This window comes from Podarcis filfolensis (assembly GCF_964270895.1).
Source record: "Podarcis filfolensis genome assembly, chromosome: 5".
NCBI classification, from domain to species: Eukaryota; Metazoa; Chordata; class Lepidosauria; order Squamata; family Lacertidae; genus Podarcis; species Podarcis filfolensis.
Window position 1 is genome coordinate 76,713,073 of NC_139608.1, and position 20,586 is coordinate 76,733,658.

The following is a 20,586-nucleotide window of genomic DNA, read 5'->3' on the forward strand; positions in this document are numbered from 1 at the left end:
CAAATGAGCCATCTTGGGTGTTTCCTCATCCATGTCACCCAATCTGTAGAAAAAGTCTTTGAATGCTTGTTTAAAAATAGAATTGGACTCAAACCTATCCAGGAAAGCCTATTTAGCTTCTCCCTTTATTTAAAGAATACCTTAGGGAACTTGCAAGAAGAGTTACAAAAGATTTTCACTATTTCAGCAGATGATGACACAGCATGACAATTAGGATGGTGTTTTTTTAAAAAAATAAATTTGTCTTGTTGGAAATGAGTATTAATAGCATGAAAGAGTATGAATCTCTGTCAGAGAATCGGTAGTACAGACACCTTGAATGAAAGGTTAGAAAGCTAGTATGTCGTGCTTTCTAACTTTTTGGCAGAGGGAAACATAGAAACGTGTTTACAGATGGGTTCTTCACGGAGTTCAGCACCACAGAAACCAAAGCAATTTATTGACATACCTTCATCAAGATCTGGCTGAATGTCTTGAATACAATTAGCATCGGGATAGCACATAAAAATTCACATCCTCTGCAAATGAAGTCTGTTTGTGCATTCATGGATGGACATTATAAGTGCCACATTCCTGCACATATTCAGACTATTCAGCATATTTGCCTGGCATCAGGAATGTTACTCTGGGTTGCAAAGTTGTCATTTTGCCCTCGTTCGCAGCCTCTTCTGATAGACATCTAGCACAGGACTGAGGGAAACCTCCAACCTGAGGGCGGGATGCACCTCCAACTTTTAATTAATTTCTGTTCCAGGAATTTTGAGAGACCCCTTGAACATTGAGGTTGGTGGGTAAAGCAGTTTGTCAAGGCCAAGCCAGTGTAAAAGGCAAGGACTTGTTCCAGCGGTGTCTAGGAGGAAGTTGAACAGTGCTGTTGAAGAAGGCAGCTCTGGACCAAGACTGGCCTTGGGGGAAAACAGAGGGAAAATGGAGAAGGAAGAGATTGAGAAGCCACCATTTTTGTAGGCGTGAAAGAGCCAAGAGGCCAAAAGTATGCAGAGCTGGCAGTGTTAGACTGTGGCTCAACCATCCCATTACCTCCCATGTGGTGCTCACTATGACAGTCGCCATCGACTGGGAGTTCTGCTTGCTCCACCCATCATGAGGTCAGGCAGTCATCATCATCATTTATTATTTATACCCTGCCCATCTGGCTGGGTTTCCAACAAAAGATTAAAAATACATTAAAACATCAGTCATTAAAAACTTCCCTAATCAGGGCTGCCTTCAGATGTCTTCTAAACGTCAGATAGTTGTTAATTTCTTTGACATCTGATGGGAGGGCGTTCCACAGGGGGGCACCACTACCGAGAAGGCCCTCTGCCTGGTTTCCAGATTTAATAAAGAAATAATTTAAAGATAATAAAAGTGGCAGGACATGAAAGAAAAATGGAGAGTTAGCAAGGCTCTCTTCATGTTAGTAACAATCAAAGGTTTCTGTCTCCATCCTGGAAGAACCTTCCCCATCCCCACTTCAATATCTGTAATGAAAACCCACACTGCATGCTGTGATCCTACATACACTTCCTCGGGAACAAGTCCCATTTCAGTGCCATCTAATTACTTCTGTGTCAACGTGCACTGAGTTAGGCAGAGAAATGGCAATCCTAACCTAGTTTACCTGGAACTAAATGTTGCTACTAAAAACGTTTGTGTTGGGGGGACAACTTACCTGCTAGAGCCCAATAACCAGCACCGCCTGATGATTCAATAGTGTTGGGGATTGTCTCATTTTTATTTTAAAGTCTCAGTTCTGTCCCCCTAGGTACAGTGGGATTGCATCTTATCCAAGGGTTAGTTTCTGGGCAGAGTGTGGATACGCAAAGTTGCTTATAGTCCAGGAGCCTTAGAATCCCTGGATTGCTGCTTTCCAGCCCAGCTGGGACACTAGACTGCCACCTCTCTCTTTCCCCCTTTGGTAACTAAATGCTTGCTGTGGGGCTGACTCAGACCACACTTTCCCTGCCATCAGCTTCTTGGCCGGAGAGCAACCGCAATGCATGCTGGGATTGGCAGTGCCCTTCTCTACTGAATAGGCAGCTTCCTTCCGGTGAGTGAGCCAAAGCCAGCTAAGCTGGGAGAACGGAAACTCTCCCCGGTCATCTGGAGGTCGCAGTGTTTGACCAACGCCAAGGGGGGCAGCCACAAAACCTCTGCTGCCATACACATGCTTCAACCTCTAGCTCTGGGACTGTGGAGGAGCAGGAAGAAGGAAGAGGCGATGGGTGTGAGACAGGGGAAGAGAAGCCATGCCAAGTGCTTACCGAGTTTGCTTTCTCTTCCCCCTGCCATCTTTCCTTCTCCACCCTCCACAAATCCCCTGAGATCCCAAGGGGAAGCCCCCTTCCAGCAGATACTGGTGGGGCACCACTGTTCTCGTGGCTCTTCTCCCCTGCACTTGGGGATGTTCCTTGCAGAGAAGTGACAATGAACGCTGCTTAAAGGAGAGCTTTTTTCCTTGGCTCTTTGCTTTCGAAGGGTCTTTCCCCCAATAAACGCAGACGCTGCAGCCAAGAGTGTAAAGCAGAATCTGTGTAAGTCAAATGTGTCCAAGATGCAATCTTATTTTATGGTGTATCTGTTTATTTACTGTATTCAGACTAGATACTTTTTAAAAAATAATAATTTTTATGAGTATAAAAATATGACAATACAATCATACACCTTAATATTTAAAGATTCCTCCCAATCTCTGTACTTCCCGCCTTCCCTGCCATGGGTCCTATTGTCAACCCTTTCAACTGCATATTATTCAGTAGTCCATATTTTATATCACTGCATTGTGTCCATTGTATTTGCTACATTGCAAGCGTTACTGCAATCCTGCTAACGTTTTCATCTGCTTACAGTGGTCTCCAAGATAAATTATAAAATTTCCTCACTCTTTGTTAAATTTTGGTCTTCTTGGTCCCTGAGCTTCCCGGTCAGTTTTGCCATTTTGGCATAATCCAACAGTTTAATTTGCCATTCTTTTCTGGTAGGGACTTTGTCTTCTTTCCATCTCTGGGCTAGCAACATCCGTGCTGCTGTCATCATGTACATAAAAAGTCTTTTCTGCTCCTTTGGAATGTCAGCACCCACAATTCCTAGTAGAAAAGCCTCTGTTTTTTAAAATAAAAGTTAGTTTGAACATTTTTTTCAACTCATTATATATCATTTCTCAGAATGCTTTTTGTTACCATACAAGACCACAACATACGATAAAAGGTGCCTTCTTTTTCTTTACATTTCCAGCAGATATTTGTACCTGTCTTATACAAACTAGATTTTTTTTAAAGCCTACAATCCACTTAATAAAGACAATTAGTGGAATACTTGTGTGTGGCCCAGGATTGATTTTTTTCTTCTGTAGAACAGTGGTGCTTGGTAGTGGGGGAAAGACCCCCCCCCACCCTTGATGTAAGGCAGTAACCGTATGCTTTTGAGTGGATTTTGTAGAAATCTACAGGTACCAAATACACATTTTAATTATGATGCATATGGCTGCAACGTTCTAATGGCAGTGGACCTCCTTGTTGTCAAGCTTGCGTTGCCCATATTGATATACATTCTGTGAAATAAAACAGACCTCAAATTCCCACAGGCGCATTACCCTTGGCTACATTCTGCAGTCCCCACAGTATAAATCACAAATGACAAGTACATGAGACCTGTCAGTGACTGCTTGCTGGTGGGTTTGAAGTGGTAGCCTACTGTGTGCAGAGCATATCAAGAGTCAAGTTGCACTCCTTTGGTCAGCAGGAGTTTCAGAGTTCACAAAACTTTCCTAATTAAAGGTAAGAATGCAAATTCTTATCACAGCTAGAAACGGAGTCTAGAGACTTCCTTCTGTGCTTATTAATAACTTCTCCCTAGGTTGCCTCATATATTTGCAAATGGTACTCTTGGGGGTAAAATTACTCCAGCTACCTGAATATAGTAAATTTGACAGATAATGGATTGCATAGATAATTGCAATTGTAATTTCTATGGGTTTTGAGTGTCGTCATCGTTTTATTTGTATGTCGCTTTTCCGCAAAGAGAATCATGTTCAAAGCGGCTTACCACAAAGGAATCGGGAAAACATCTCAAAGTCAACCATCGTTAGAACGATTTCATAATAACTAGAACGGTTTCAGCACTATAAATATAACAAGATTACATTAATACCATTATACCTCCTGGCGGTAGCCAGAATAACACCTTGGTCCTATAAGTCCCTCTCAGTCTCTCCCTGAATCTACTTCTTATGAGGCTTTCAAAGGCAGAGGGAAGCTCTGTGAATAGACCCTTAGATACAGAGTTTTGAGTAGATTGTTAGATTCTGAATTGTCAGCTTTCAAAGTATTTTCCATAATTATAGATCACATTCCCCAGTTTGTAGTTTTGTTTTGTTTTTGAGATACTGAAATCACAAATGAACACTTAGATTTAGGACAACTCAAAACATCACACTTGTTGAAAATAACACTGATGTTTCCTGCAGCACATAAGTAATATGTAATATGCGCAGCCGCCCTCAGTAATTGTGAAACTGCAGTTAGTTCAAGTCTCAAACTTATGCATGTATATAGTGACATGGAAATGGGAACGATAATTTTACAGAAAGGGAAAAGGCGTCTTTCACAACACAGTGACTAAAATTTAATAAAATAGTTTCTTAGTAACCTTGTTCACACAACTAGATCTACATTTCAGCAGCCAATTGTATATTCCACATACTTTGGCTTTTGTCTTGTCAAATGTCGCATCCGGCTCTGCCTTTCAGTTGCCAGTCCCAGCCAGCTTGTTCAGCAAAAAATGGTAAAAGCTTTTATTTTCCAACCAATTTTATTTAATTGTATTTCTTAGCTGCTTTCTCTGCCCAGAGATGCTCAGGGTGGCATGCAGCAGTCCAGTTTATAATACAACTGTGTAAGTTAATTAGACAAAAAGCATTTAAAAGCACAATTTAAAATCAGTAATGAAAAACAAACTTACAGCATGTGAACTGGAAGGAGAAGCTATGTTAAACATTTGAACTTTTTGATTCACGCAATTATGATGAAAACTTTTACCAGCTAGAAGAACTGAAGGTTTCACCTAAGTAATGAAAGGTACTTCTTTCATTTTATGGAGTTGTGGTTGTATTTTATAATGTAAGTGTTCAGTCTTCATGTCTTCAGAAAAAGAAATCCTGAAAAACAAGCCTGCAAAATGCAGCTGCAAAAGTGTTCCCTTAGGACTTACATTTACCAGATGCTGTTGCATGCTTTGAATGGCTTCAGTAAATAAATGTCTGTGAATTATACACTTTGATCAAGCTTGGTATGCCAGACTTTGCCCCTCTTTCACATTTCCTCCAAACCCATTTCAGCTTCTGTGCTGTCCATTGCATTCTAACCTAACCTAGCTACCGAAACCTATTTCCACCCTTCCTTATCTGAATCCCTTATGCTTGGAATTCATGGAATTGGACAGATTCATGGAATTGGTCAGTTGGAAGGGATACCAAGGATCATCCAGTCCAACCCCCTGCAATGCAGCAATGTTTTCCCCCCAACGTGGGTCTCGACCCACAACCCTGAGTCTTAAGAGTCTGATGTTCTACCAACTGAGCCATTCCTAACCTCTGTTTCACTATTGACTAACTACTGTCTTTTCCTTTCAGTATCCTGCTATCCTTTTCACAATCTGTGCTTTTCTCTTTCTTGTATTCTCCTGATGAGAAATTTCCTTGATGGATTCCCATCTTTAAGACAGGTCCAAGCAGCTACTGCCTTCTAGTAGTGTGACTATGTGGAACTCTCTTTTCTTCACTCAATTCCATATGAAGCGCCAATAAGGAGTTCAGGGTTTGAATTAGTGCAAATTCAGTATTCTGGAGAACATCCAATACCTTATGGTTATTTGCAAACAGTTCCCTGCTTTATTTTTACCATAGACTCAAAAACAGCACCTTAAACTTTGTACTGGACTAGCCATACAACAGGGGTCCCCAACGTTTTTGAGCCTGTGCGCACAATTAGAAATCTAAAACCATTGTAGATACCCCAAGGCACTCGTTTCACAGAATGGAAATTGGTGATGCTCAAAATCTCCCCCAGACGAAACATGTACACCCATCCCAAACAACATACAGACAAAAAAGAGGCAACACCCACCAGAAAAAGGCAAATGTCTCACAAAAAAAGACAAAACCATTAATCAGAATAAATTGGGAGGAGCAAGAAGCCTCGAGGGACACAGGGTGAAGGGTTCCAGCCCTTTAGCAAACCTTTATGAAAGTCTGATACTTTAGAATGTGCGAAGAAGGTTTCATTTATAATTTCCAAATCTGCCCAGTCGCCCCTTCTCTCTTTCGTTTTTGCAGCACTTAAATTGTAAGGTGTGCTTTTTTTCCATTCTCTGTGCAGCAGAGAATTAAAAATTAAGGACCATACAGATAAATACAACATGTTTCAAAGCACATCCTCATCAGATGATTTAAAAAAAAATTGAAATCTAAATGTTTACTTTAAGTAGTGTATTTTTTATTGTTGTTGAAAGGGACAATCTTGTTTTAAGCGCTATGTATTAAAAGTGCATCTATCTGCAAATCTGCTTGTCCTCCTCTTCCTGAAATGCTTTGGCGGTTTGGATAGGAGCAGGTAATGGGATATATATTCAGACAACTTACCTGGGAGATCAGGGAACCGCAACCCAACACCTTTCCTGCTAGAAACTGCATAGGGCAATATTATTGAATTCCTATTCTTGAGTTATCTTATCTACCAGTGCTGTTGTGGCATCGGTACCCACCATTACTTGAGTGCATACCTCACAACCAGGAAGAGAGCAAGAATTGCCATTCTTAACAATCCTGGAAGCAAGCAGTCAAGAATGAATATTGCTTTTGCCAGCTGACTGGCTGCACAGCTGGTGATGGTTTTTAACCTCTCTTGAGAACAGAGATTCATATGACATGCTGGGTACCCATTCAGTAAGGTGGCATTTGCACATATTTATCTGTGGATTAGATCTAAAGAGCCTCAAGGTGTAAAATAGGGTTGCCAGATTTCAAAAAGTGAAAATCTGGACACAAAAGTTGTTGAGCTTTTCGTTTTGCCTGAAGTTTTTGAGTTATTTTAAAGGAAATTCACCAAAATCTACACTCCCAACATGGGTTGCCATATGTCCAGAATTTCCTGGACATTTCAGCAATTTCCCCCCAGAAGCTGTTTCCAACTGCCAAGTCCCATCTATGTCTGGGAAATTACAGACGTATAAAAAGGTAAAGGGACCTCTGACCATTAGGTCCAGTCGTAACCGACTCTGGGGTTGCGGCGCTCATCTCACTTTACTGACCAAGGGAGCCAGCGTACAGCTTCCGGGTCATGTGGCCAGCATGACTAAGCCGCTTCTGGTGAACCAGAGCAGTGCATGGAAACGCCGTTTACCTTCCCGCCGGAGCGGTACCTATTTATCTACTTGCACTTTGACGTGCTTTCAAACTGCTAGGTTGGCAGGAGCAGGGACCGAGTAACGGGACCTTACCCCGTCGCGGGGATTCAAACCTCCGACCTTCCGATTGGCAAGCCCTAGGCTCTGTGGTTTAACCCACAGTGTCACCCACATCCCATACAGATGTATAGCAGCCCTATAAACATGTATATATATCTTCTTTGAGGGCAGGACTGCTTCTGCATATAGAACTGTGGTTTTTTTAATCCATTTGAATGGATTGCATGCCCCAACAAAAGAAGGGACCAGAGACTGCCCTTTCCAGATTTGCCTCAGTAGCTTCACACGAGAGTCTCCTACAGGGTGCAATGCATTTCTAGATATCATACCGGTAAATTATCGACCATTCTGCGCACTTGACATCAGTCCATCTGATGTATGTTGATGATTAGGGCTACATGGCATCATTTAAAGTTGCTGCAGGAATATTTGTCCTCATGCCAATCCAATGACCTATTTAAATGCAAATGATCCTGGAAAAGTGGGTAACATGAGGGGCAAAAGGGGGGGGAGAGGCATTTTGTCTAACAGGCACTATTAGCTGGAAGCAGTGAAATAAATAAACAAGACCCTGGAGTCAAGGTGGGTCATTAAAAGAGAAACTAGGTTAATATTATATTTAATTATGTTTCTATGAACTCTCTGGCTCTGCTTGAAATCTTGTATTTTGAAACAGCACAACAAAGCAGCATTGTGATTACAGCTATTAAAGCAATTTACCATCAATCTGCCTTAGCTGAGTTGCTGGGCAAGAACTATGATACTTTAGATTTTAGTAAATTCCTGTTCCATTTTTACCCATTATTTAATGCCCTAATCCCTACCACGGAAGAGTTTGCTATACGGTCGTCCACAACACATAACAAACTATACAGAGGGGAAAATTTTACTCGCTTCCTACGAGAATCCCACATAACATTCCAGATGGACCCAATTGTGTTTGCTGTATGTTAGATTTTAGGAAATATTGCAACATCATCGTGCTGTAAGCTATAACATGTTAAGTGTAACGGAAGTGGCACAACGTATCTTGCCACAACCACTCCACATTTTTTAAATGCTACCCAAGCCATTCTGGTATTTGCTTTTTATTGCAGAATATGGTTTTCTTATGCCTCATTTTTCCTTTTCATTAGTCGTTTGTGATGGTGCCAAAGACTGAGATGCACAAAGTTGTATTGAATCAGTTTTTGACATAGATGTTTTGTATATTCGTATATACTGAAAGTGTCTAATTCTTGGATGCATAAGAGGAATAGTCCTAATTTACTTCATTCTGTAATGCCATTCTGTAATTCAGCTTCAGGATTTATTCTCAATACATTTTGTATAGTCATAACAGAATATAGTGTGTACTGATAATATATTTCCTCTTTCCCCCCTCTTAGGTTTTGAACTTGGCTTTGCTATGTCAAGTCCCAATGCCCTCGTGTGCTGGGAGGCTCAGTTTGGTGACTTCCATAATACAGCACAGTGCATCATTGATCAATTTATCAGCTCGGGACAGGCTAAATGGGTTCGTCACAATGGGATTGTCCTGCTTTTGCCTCATGGAATGGAAGGAATGGTAGGGCTTCCATTGATCAGAATAATAGTTTCCTGTGTGCAACTAATTTCACAATTAGATATATCTAATATTTATTTAAAGAAGAAGAAGGAATTGCTGTTACAGATGTGTATCAGTGGGTATTTCCCGAAGAACAAATGTGTAATGATTGAAAGAGAGAATGCATATAGTAGTTAGGTAAAGGTAAAAGGAGCAGTGGTCTAAACCACTGAGCCCCTTGGGTTTGCCGATCAGAAGGTCAGCGATTCGAATCCCCATGATGGGGTGAGCACCTGTTGCTCTGCCCCAGCTCTGCCAACCTAGCAGTTTGAAAGCACACCAGTGCAAGTAGATAAATAGGTACCGGTGTGGTGGCAAGGTAAATGGCATTTTCACACACTCTGGTTTCCGTCACGGTGTCCCGTTGCACCAGAATCGGTTTAGTCATGCTGGCCACATGACCCAGAAAGCTGTCTGTGGACAAATGCCAGCTCCATCGGCCTGAAAGCGAGATGAGCACCGTAACCCCATAGTCTCCTTTGACTGGACTTAACCGTCCAGGGGTCCTTTACCTTTTACCTAGTGGTTAATCCCGTGCATTTGTACTTGGAAATAAATTCCACTGCATTCAATGAGTTTCAACATCTGAGGAATAGTGTGCATTTATAGGGTGCTCCATTTATACAATAAACATGTTATATTCAGCCATCTATTAAAGCTATGTCAGAGAGGGCGGTTATAAAGGCCACAGACAACCACTTCTATCAAACCAACTAAGTTCACATCATCCTGCCCAGTATGGAAATTAATGACAATTATATTTAGGATCTAGATTCTTCCAAGGCATGCCAACTTGTTTTTCTTTACATGATGTGATTCTCAGGGCCCAGAGCATTCTTCAGCCAGGCCAGAGAGATTCCTTCAGATGTGTAATGATGATCCTGATGCCTTTCCAGTAAGTATATCTATTTTTCCTTCCTACCCAGTCATCTCTCTTCAGGCAGCAATCATGATAATGATAATGATAATTTATTTCTACCCCGCCCATCTGGCTGGGTTTCCCCAGCCACTCTGGGCGGTTTTCAACAGAACATTGAAAATGAGGGAGGCTCCCACAATTCCTCCTCAGTGCAGTCCTCCTCAGAACGGTCCCTGACACCAGAGCTGGGCATTAGGAGCTGTCCTTTGTTACATCTCAGAGAGGGAGGCTCACCATAGTTGCGGTGAATGACACAACAGACACAACTTAGGCAGCAGGGGCAGCAGCAGCAGGCTTTTCCATAGTGTCCAGCAGAGGAAGCAAAGTGTCCACAACTGTTTCTGTCCTGAAACAGCCTTTCCCCCTATTTGTTCTGGACCCTCCCGGCGAGGGCTGCAACGTGGTCCAGCAATGCCAAAGAATGCACTGGTGACTCTCAGATACAGGGCCTATAGGAGCTGCAGCATTGTTGAACATAGGACCTTCTGTCTGCCAGACATGCCCCATGCTGAAGGAAAATGGGGTGGGAATGAGAATAATAATAATAATAATAATTTATTCATTTATACCCCGCACATCAGGCTAGGTTTCCCCAACCATTCTGGGAAGCTCCCAACAGAATATTAAAAACATGATAAAACATCAAACATCAAAAACTCCCCTAAACAGGATTGCTTTCAGATTTAGAAGACATCTAAAGTCAGATAGTTTTTTATTTCCTTGACATCTGATGGAAGGGCGTTCCACAGGGTGGGCACCACTACCGAGAAGGCCCTCTGCTTGGTTCCCTGTAACCTCACTTCTTGCAGTGAGGGAACCGCCAGAAGGCCCTTGGAGCTGGACCTCAGTGTCCAGACTGAACGATGGGGGTGGAGACGCTCCTTCACTTTGTAAAGTATGGTACGCACATTTGAAACTATATTTGAGTTTATTAAGAAATGGTGCACTCTCCTCTGCCTCTTTAGCCTGATAGGGTCAAATTTAGGCTACCAAGGTAACATTTATAGCAGTCTTAGTATGTTCTGTAGGTTTGCCTGACCTAGTCAGGGTTGTGGTAAAAGTTAACTCTTGAATGGTTGTGTTTCCTACGCTGAAGTAGACTGTGGTGATGTGTTTACAGACCTTTGTCTAATTTCCTTTGTTCTTATCAAAATGTAAAAGGGTAAAAATGGTGGTAAATGGAGGACTTGGTTTGCAAGCCAAACCATGGTTTAGCATGAATGCACAAGCGTTCAGGCGATTGGAAAGGAAGCTGAGACTGTTATGTTCCTCCTTGGCTATTCTGTTGTGTTGAGTTAAGCCATGGCTCAATGTATCGCCCATACCTGGGCTCATGGTTTAGCTCTCTTGGACAAACCATGAACCAGAAACCATAGGGCTAACTTTGCTTATAGCTTGTGGATAGCATAGCCCAGAGAGAGCTAAATCAATTGGATTTGGATGACTTGTTAAACCAAATCATGTGTAGCACAGTTGCAGGATGACTGGGGAGAAGCAGAGCTGCCACATTCTCCTTCCAGAGTCTACATATTCACCGATTTACACTAAGCCATGGTTCGGCTTAGTAAGATGTGCAAACCAGGCTAATGGCTTCCTTTCTAATGCCCATAATCTGCCTTTGTTCAGGAATTTGAAGATGATTTTGCCGTTTCCCAACTCTATGAATGCAACTGGATTGTGGTGAACTGTTCAACTCCAGCCAGTTACTTCCATGTCCTCCGAAGGCAGCTCTTGTTGCCATTTAGGAAACCTGTAAGTAGTGACATTTGAGTGCTTTTGTACTAATTAAAAGTATTTCAGTCTTTTCTGTAAAAAATAATGAAGTATGGATGATAGAAGACTAGGCCTGTACTGTAGAAAGTGGGTTTAAATTTAATTATAGTTAAAAATTTAAAGAGCCCAATTGCTTATTTTAGGAAACTTCTAGAATATTCAAGATTGTTTCAGAAAGTCATACAGTGGTGCCTCACAAGACGAAATTCGTTCCGCGAGTCTTTTCGTCTTGCAATGTTTTTCGTCTTGCGAAGCACGGTCCGTCGCAACTGCGCCTCTTCAAGCAGCTTTAAGAAAAAGGCGAACAAACTCGCAAGACGTTTTCGTCTTGCGAAGCAAGCCCATAGGGAAAATCGTCTAGCGAAGCAACGCAAAAACCGAAAAACCCTTTCATCTTGCGCGTTTTTCGTTTTGCGAGGCATTCGTCTTGCGGGGCACCACTGTACTGCAATTTGTTTAGATAGAGGTATGCCACACAACAAACCCCTGCCCCACTGAGACAAACTATTTCGGCTTTGTCCATTACTGATTTATGTACAGTAAAGTACTTTTTAGACATCAGAGGGATTAGGGCAGGCAGAGGCATCCAAGCAGTGGCGTAGCGTGGGTTGTCAGCACCCGGGGCAAGGCAAGTAATTTGCGCCCCCTAACCCGTGGATTTGCGCCCCCTAACCCATGGATTTGCCCTAACCCCAGATGTTGCGCCCGGTGCGGCCCGCCCCCCCTGCACCCCCCACGCTACGCCACTGCATCCAAGGACAGCAGAGTGCTCAAATCTCCATGAATTTTATTAAAACTTAAGACCCTTTAGATAGGGGTGCTTCTACCCTAGTTCATCTCCAGGCACTGAACCCATTGCCTTTTTGTATGGAAGTCAAATTCTTTGCTTGTGAGAAGTAATCTGACTCAATAAAGGCAACATTTTACAATTATTATACCACCTATTTTACAGCTGATTATTTTCACACCAAAGTCCTTGCTGAGACATCCTGAAGCAAAATCCAGCTTTGATGAAATGGTGTCAGGTAGGTTCACTTATGTACATTTTGTTTTGAAACATTTTAACCCCCTTTTCTGTCATGAGATCCAACACTCCCCGCCTTACATTACGTCGTTGGCATGGGAGTACTACGTTTGTGGCATGGAGACCCTTCCGCGGGAAGAAAATAGGAAAAACACAGTAGAATAGCTGCAAATGGATCCGCAATTGCTGGGGGAACTAATTTGTGATGTCAACTTGTCAGCCAAAATAAGGTGCTCAAGGTCTTCACTGATACAAAGCAAATCTCGGATTTTTTCTTAAAATTATATTAGTTATAACAATGATTGTTGTTCCTCTGCCTGTTCAGAATATTATTGAATTTAAGAATTACAGAACCAATACAAGTACATGAGAGTTGGGGAAAATTGCCACGGAGAACCAGTTGTGTTTCATGAAGGGAGTCATTTTCTCTGTTTAATTACTAGAGAGTGGCAATATCCCTAAGTTATGGTGAGAATGGAAACTATGGAAGGAGGGAAAGAAGGCTTTCTAATCCAAGGAATATACCAAAAATTACTTCTATTTTTGAGAAATCCTCTAGGGTTGATCAGACTAGGCACCTTGTAGTAAAACACTTTTGTTGTGCATCTAGGTACCAGCTTCAGGCGTGTGATCCCTGAAGAAGGACCTGCAGCTGAAGCTCCCGGGGAGGTCAAGCGGGTGATTTTCTGTACTGGGAAGGTATACTATGATCTTGTTAGAGAGAGAAAGAACCAGGATTTGGAGAAGGAGGTGGCTATAACCAGATTGGAACAGGTAAAGCAAAGAGAGAACTTGTTGTGCGCATTATTTTTAAAATGTACATGTCTGTGAAGTACACATAATAACCTTTCTCATACTGAATCTGTTGTTAATCTGATATGAGATACACACATGGTGGAAGTTGCTCCCAGTACCAGTCATCACATGGAAGCAACCTAAGGTCCAAATAGCTTACTGTTGCAGAAGATAAGGCTCTGTAAAACAGTTCTGGACATAGATACAGGCAAATACAGATACAGACAAAGTATCTCCGTTGCTCCATATAACACTGAACAAGCAACACCAGCAGGCTGAAGACCGACAGACCAACTAACAGACTGCTGAGTTGACATGCATTAATCACAGATATAGTTGGGGCACTGGGCCGTTACCATCACAACTGGCTCGGCTGACTGTGCACCTGAAATTAGCTCATACATGGGATGATTTAACTCATGAAGGAAATTAACCCCATCTCATGTCCAGTTACTTCAGCAAAGTCAGACTAACAGTTCATCTAGTTCAGTGCTGCCTTACACTGACTGGTAGCCTCTCTCCAGGGTTTAAGCAGGGAGTTTGTCCCAAGCCTACCTGATGATGTGGCAGCTTGAACAAGGGGCCTTAAACCTAGACATGTAAAGCAAATGTTGTGCCATTGAGCGACAGCCCATCCTGTTGACACTTTTTGGTGTCAAAGTAACAAAAACTCGAAGAATTCTGTTTTTTTAAATAAATGAAACACGAGGTGTTTCGATTTGGTGAGGAGCATAAGATTATGTAGAATAACTGGACTGTAATCTTACCTGATGGGAATTGACTAGGCAAATTATGAACCCCATTCTGTATTTATAAAATATAAATACTTAGTGATCTGCTGCCTTCATAAGGGTATTCTAATGCTGCTTTTCACAAGAGATGCTTAAAACTGTTTTCCCATTTCCTTCATCTGAAAATGAAAAAAAAAAAATTACTGTATTGACCAAAATGAACATTGGATTTTAAAAATGGTAGTTTCCCACTTTCTGCCTTCTCAACATTAACAGGTAGTGCATTGCAAATGAAAGTGCTTTTGGCATCACTTTTGATCTGAGGATTCTCAAGATGACATCCAAACACTGCATGCCATTGTGACACGCTTTTGGTTCCTTTTGATGTGAGCAGGAATGTATCTAAGTCCAAGAATAACAGTAGGATTACTCAACAAATGTAGAGCCTGGGCAGAATATATCATTTACAGAAAGCAACATGTTCTTTTCTTTGCTGTGACTGTATTGCATAATTCTTTTTAATCAAAATTATATTTTTTTAAAACCCAGCAATGTCATATATACTCATATTGGTAAATTTTCATATGTTCATATTAACTAGTTGGATTCTGTCCCATGTATAAAAAGGTAAGCACAGTTAAGACTCATTGATGTGAAATGAAAGTTTAAACATGGTCAGTGCCACTCTTTTGCCAAGACAAGGAGACCTGAAAGTGCTTAGCTTTGACTAGATTGTGTCTATAAGTATTCATGTGAGTGAAATAAAAAGTACATTTATGATGAAAGTGGCAGTACATGTATTGTCTGTCAAACAAATGACAGTACTCACACCAGCTTCAGAAATTTGCAGCAGAAGTGAAATACAGGCAGCTCTCAACTTTCTTGGGAATAGCCTGTAAAGCCAAAATCAGATTTAGTCAAAAAACATTGGGTTCAGTGGAGGGTTGGATTGCCAAAGTGTTTTTCCTTGTATGCCCACCCGCTCCCTTTCTGCTCTATTATTATTATTATTATTATTATTATTATTATTATTATTATTTTACATTTTTTTGTGAAGCACGTAAAACTGAGTGCACACAAGTTAAATATGTGTAGCTTGCGAGTTACCTGCATATACTTGCTAACTGTTCTTGCCGTCACCATTGTAACTGTTGTGTGTGGGTCAGATCGGGATATTAGAACATTCCTTACATACTAATTTGGAGAGATTCCTTTTTTGAAATGTGCCACACTCACTGAGAGCGGTAGACGATATCCTCATGTGTTTGAGGAATAAAGATGTGTCGGCTGTGTACGTGGTGGGGACCTGTTACCATGCCAGAAATTTCTATATTTCATAATATCTTCCCATTCCCTTCTAGATCTCCCCTTTCCCTTTCGACTTGCTAAAATCGGAAATTGAGAAGTATGCTAAAGCTGATCTTGTCTGGTGTCAGGAAGAACACAAGAACATAGGCTACTACGACTACGTCAAACCTCGTTTCCGCACCATTGTGAACCATATTCGACCCATATGGTAGGATGCTTGCAGCGGTTTTCTTTTCATTCAGGGCTGCTGCCCCCTTTTGTTTTTGTTTTTGCTTTTGGTGCATTGCAAAGAACATATGAATTAAGAAGTTGAAGATGAAGCCTTGATATTTCCGTCTGGGCTGCTGGGCTGTACTCTGGCTGGCAATGGCTTCAGTGGCAACTTTTCCTAGCCAGGCTTCCTGGGATAAAAAATGGAGATGCTGGACCTGGCCTGGGACCTGCTGCATGCATAGCACTGCCTGTGTCCCTTTTGTAGGCTGCTTCTCTGCCTCTTTCAGATATACCATACTTTTCCGTCTATAAGATGCCCCCATGTATAAAACTATTTTGGGGAACCCAAAATTAAGAAAATGGGGGGAGGTGGCACAGAGTTGTTGAACTTTTTTGTGGAGGATTGCCCAAAGTTGTTGAATTTTTTTGGGGGGGGTTACCCAGGGTTGTTGAGCTTTTTTGGGGGGTTGTCGAAAATCACTCACCCACACGCATCGCAAAATCCACTTCCCACAAAGAAATAAAGAAAATATTAAGAATATCATATAGTAAAAAGCCAGAGGCATTTCTTTTAGGAATTTTAAATGACGATATTCCAAAAGACAAAACTAAATTTTTCTTATACACAACGTCTGCAGCAAGAATCCTGGTGGCTAAGTATTGGAAAGGGAATCAGTTACCCACTAGGGGAGAGTGGTTATGTAAGCTTTCAGAATACTTAGAATTAGCCAAATTGACAGACATAATAAGACAATAACCAAAAAGTGAAGTAAAAAAAAGAATGGGAGTGCCTAAATGAATACCTCAAAAGTCAAGGTTCGAGGACAGAAATCTGGCTGAGTCTGGGATAACCTTGTGAAGTGAAAGGATAAGAAAGAGGGATTTATATCTAGATGTTAGGATAGAGATGATAAGGAAAACAAGAAAAGAGGAAGACACAATGAGAGATAAAGGAGGTGTTGTGAGATTGGTGGAAGTCAGTGTCTTGTTGTTGTTTTAGTGTTTTAGTGTTTATAGTATTAACTTGCAAGACTTGGCTGTTGTTTTTTAGTTGTTGCTTTCTTTAGTTTTCGAATGTTGGTTTTTGTGTGTTGTGTATTGTTATTTTTTAATATTTTTCGTGTTATTGTTGTGCGGAAAATACTAATAAAATTTATTTAAAAAACAACAAAACAACAAAATCTACTTCCCATCTGTCCCATCGCCAGCAGAACCTGCCAATTGCCTGCCCAACTGCATCAGCCATTGACGCAGCAACCAATAACACACACAATAGCTGCTGACAGCCGTAGCAGCAACCAATCAAACACCCACGCTATGCACTACCCATGTATAAGACGACCCCACTTTTTAGCATGAGTTTTAAAGAAAAAAACCACATAGTCTTATACATGGAAAAGTGTGGTATGTGAACTTCCTATAGAACCTTGAGGTGTTGCACTCAAACTATGTATGTGAGTCTGCTTGAAACGCCCGTCTACCAATTTATTTATTTCTACTGCCTGACTTTAAAAGAGCAAGTATGACAGGCCCCCTCAGATCCGCAGGACTTGCAATCTGAAACAAAGAAAGGGGGAAATGGAAAAGAGGGTACGCAGAGAAAGAATATGATCATGACAATTATGCACACTTAGTTACTGTAAGGCACACGGATTGGGAGGGACGGGACACCCAGAAAAGGTGTTTTGAAATAAGGGAGGTGGTTGCACAGAGGCATTCTGAGAGGCAGGCCCCGACATACTGGACAGCATGGGGAAATGGACAGAGTATTCAGGAAGTGGGAGGCTTTTGGACAGCTAAGGCTGGTCGAGCCAGATAAAATCACAGAGAGGGAACATAAGAACGGAGAGAGACAAGGCAACAACTGATGGTGAGGGGAAGTTTGTGCAGGATCTTGGAGGGAAACAGAAACCAGAAAAAGGATTTAAGTAGGAGAGTACCAGAGAAGTTTCAATAAAGCAAGCATCTTACACATGAACAACTGTTTGAGGAGTCACTCACAATGGAGTTCATGAAGCTTAACAGTACAGGTTGGCTGAAATAGTTTTCCTCACATAATAAGTGGATAGCCTAAGGAAGTAAGCCTAGCCCGTGGCAAATAGTAACTAGAATCCTATACATATAAGTAACGGTCTGTAGAAAGTATCTAATATAAGAGGTGACTAATGTAAGAGGTGTTTATTATCAGTGTGTCTCTGCTTCAAAAAACGTCACATCTCATTTCTATCATTTGCCTCCTTGTCTCTTCTGCTTCAAGGTATGTCGGCCGTGAACCAGCTGCCGCTCCAGCAACTGGTAACAAGAACACGCATCTCGTGTCACTCAGAAGGTTTTTGGACACAGCTTTCAACCTGGAGGCATTTGAAGGAAAGATGTTTTGATTGTAACATTGTGGCCCATTATCTCCGTATGTAGTATAGTATGTATGTATTTAGGGAAGGCCATGACCATAACATGAAATAAAATTCAGCAGGGAAAGACTTCTTGGGATTTTTTTTGAGGTTGGCTTTTTCAAAGACCTATTTTTAAGCTTGCCTCTTCTAAACCACTGTGTGTGTGTCGTAAATGCTAAGGGTTCCTCTTAATTCTCATCCGGTCAATGTGGTTCTGTTGATTACATCACAGCTACCTCTTGTTAGGGAGATGGAAGAAACAATTATTTTGCTTTAAGTTTGGGAATATTCAAGAAAACTGGTGTGCATATTTTAATGCGATTTCCTAACACCGGTTACTAATTTCTCTTTTACTGCAGGCTGTATAAATGGTCTCATATAGTTCAAATGAGCAATACATTTCTTGCAGATTCCACCCCACCCTGCCCCCAACCATTCTTTGTTGAATTCTCACATATCTGAATGCAGCAAACAATTTAGCAGGCTTGCTTTCCATTTAGCCATCAGAACTGGGACACGAAACACATGGTACTGTTTCCTCTCCCTGTTAAGTGCTGGGGGGAGTTAGTGAGAGCATGTAGGAACCCCAACAAGAGCTGCTGCTGTGCTTACACTGGAGTCTGACATATTTCTTGTGTCAAAAAATGTGATCATTGCCCTTCAAAGTTGGTGGGGCAATTGCAGACACCATTATAGTTCATGTTGAGATCCCTGCTGGTCCTTCCTGATTTACCCAGCAGTGGGGAAGTCTGCTTTGTTGTTTAAAAATCACAAGGTATGTTTTGAATAAGTTACTGGGGGGAAACTGAGCAGATCTGGCATTAACTGGCTGTTTCTGATCAACTGGGCATTCTTGAAGCCCTGTACACTGCAGAATAGTTGAAACTATCAGTGCAGTGGATAGGCGTAACAGCTGGGCTTTCTAAACAAGGGTTACAGTTCTGGTTTGCTTTACTCTAACAGGATCTAAAATATATTGGAATTTTGCTTTGCGTTATTTAACTCTAAATGGCATTAATTAACTAGCTAGGCTGTGATCCTGTGCACAGTTACATGGAACTGAGCAGCATTGAGCACAATATAACTTCTCAGTGAACATACTTAGGGTTGTCTTGTAAGTAGCCCCAAGGCACAGCATTTTGAGCTTTTTTATAAACAAGAATTTTAAAGGGAAGAAGGATGCTGTCTAAATAATAATAGGTCTATATATTTTGCTCTGTTTTTACAAGGAAGGCCATCTCGGTATAACTTGAAATATTTTCTGTCTCCTTTTGAGTGATAAATGCTCTTGTGGCTGGGAACGCACAAATTTAGAGAACAGAATTAACATAGACATAAAAAGTAGGAAATGGCAGGCTTCCATTTTCATTGCTGTTTGCGGACTGTAGCATTATATTTTAAAAAATAAATTCTATCCAAGAATGTGAAAAATAAGCTGTGGAATATAATGTCTGTTTTCTTTATGGTTGTTTTTTGACAGCTTATCCCCTATTAGCATCCCATTCACAAAAATGCTGGCATCTTGCAGATCTTCTTTCCTGTATTTTTCTCTTCCTCTGTCTTCTCTATATTTTGACTTGAAGTCTGTAGAATTTAATACAGTGAAAGGAACTAGCCTGTTTGGGTACAGGTTTTTAAAGAAATCTGTTCTGTTTTTTCCAAAAAGTTGATTACTGTTGGCACTGGTGAAAGAGAAGATGAAGTAATTAGAACATGTTAACAAAACTGTTCATACTTCTGGCAAACTCAAAACAAAGCTAGTTTCATTCATTTACCAAAACTAGTGAGCCATTGTCTTTATATATCCGTAACAGTAGCAAAGCTCTAATTTCTCTAGAGAAATTACATGTTTTGAAATCTTAGGTTACTTACTTCCCATTATAGAGATCTCTATCTTTACATCACTTGGTGTATATTTCATAATTTACAAGTGTCATTTACCTCAAATCGGCTGACAAGTATAAGGAGGTTTTTCCTATGTAGCCCATTTTTCTCCCAGAAAATCACTCTGTGTTAGTGTGTCTCTTCTAGTATTTTCAGAAACTTTATGAAATTCACTGGCTTGCTTATTATTTTGCATTGTGGCTTTCGTGCCTAAGACACCATGAATGAGTGAAAAATAAAATGTATGCAGAAAAGAGCAATGTCTTGTGTGTTTCTTGTTTTTAGTTGGAAAGGGGTCTCTCAATTCAGCAAAAAGAACAGTATGCTTAGGTGACAATTCTATCTAAGCCTTCCATTAAACTCAACAGGACTTATTTTTGAGAAAACATGTATAGGGCTTAGTGACAGTCATCAACTAACATTTATTCAGAGTAAAAAAGGTAAAGGGACCCCTGACCATTAAGTTCAGTTGTGACCGA

The 20,586-nt window shown here is 41.1% G+C and overlaps 1 protein-coding gene across 5 annotated transcripts in view; it reads left to right on the top strand.

The window, feature by feature from the left end:
- Window positions 1-20,361, top strand: part of OGDHL (oxoglutarate dehydrogenase L) — a 68,399-nt gene extending 48,038 nt beyond the window's left edge. For all 5 annotated transcript variants that reach the window (XM_083614622.1, XM_083614624.1, XM_083614620.1 and 2 more), the window contains exons 17-23: window positions 8,850-9,028; window positions 9,891-9,962; window positions 11,613-11,738; window positions 12,712-12,784; window positions 13,394-13,557; window positions 15,671-15,825; window positions 18,088-20,361. In XM_083614622.1, coding sequence (XP_083470748.1) covers window positions 8,850-9,028; window positions 9,891-9,962; window positions 11,613-11,738; window positions 12,712-12,784; window positions 13,394-13,557; window positions 15,671-15,825; window positions 18,088-18,211 — 893 coding nt within the window. In that variant the 3' untranslated portion in view covers window positions 18,212-20,361. The remainder of the gene's footprint in view (window positions 1-8,849; window positions 9,029-9,890; window positions 9,963-11,612; window positions 11,739-12,711; window positions 12,785-13,393; window positions 13,558-15,670; window positions 15,826-18,087) is intronic.
- Window positions 20,362-20,586: the final 225 nt, after the last annotated feature.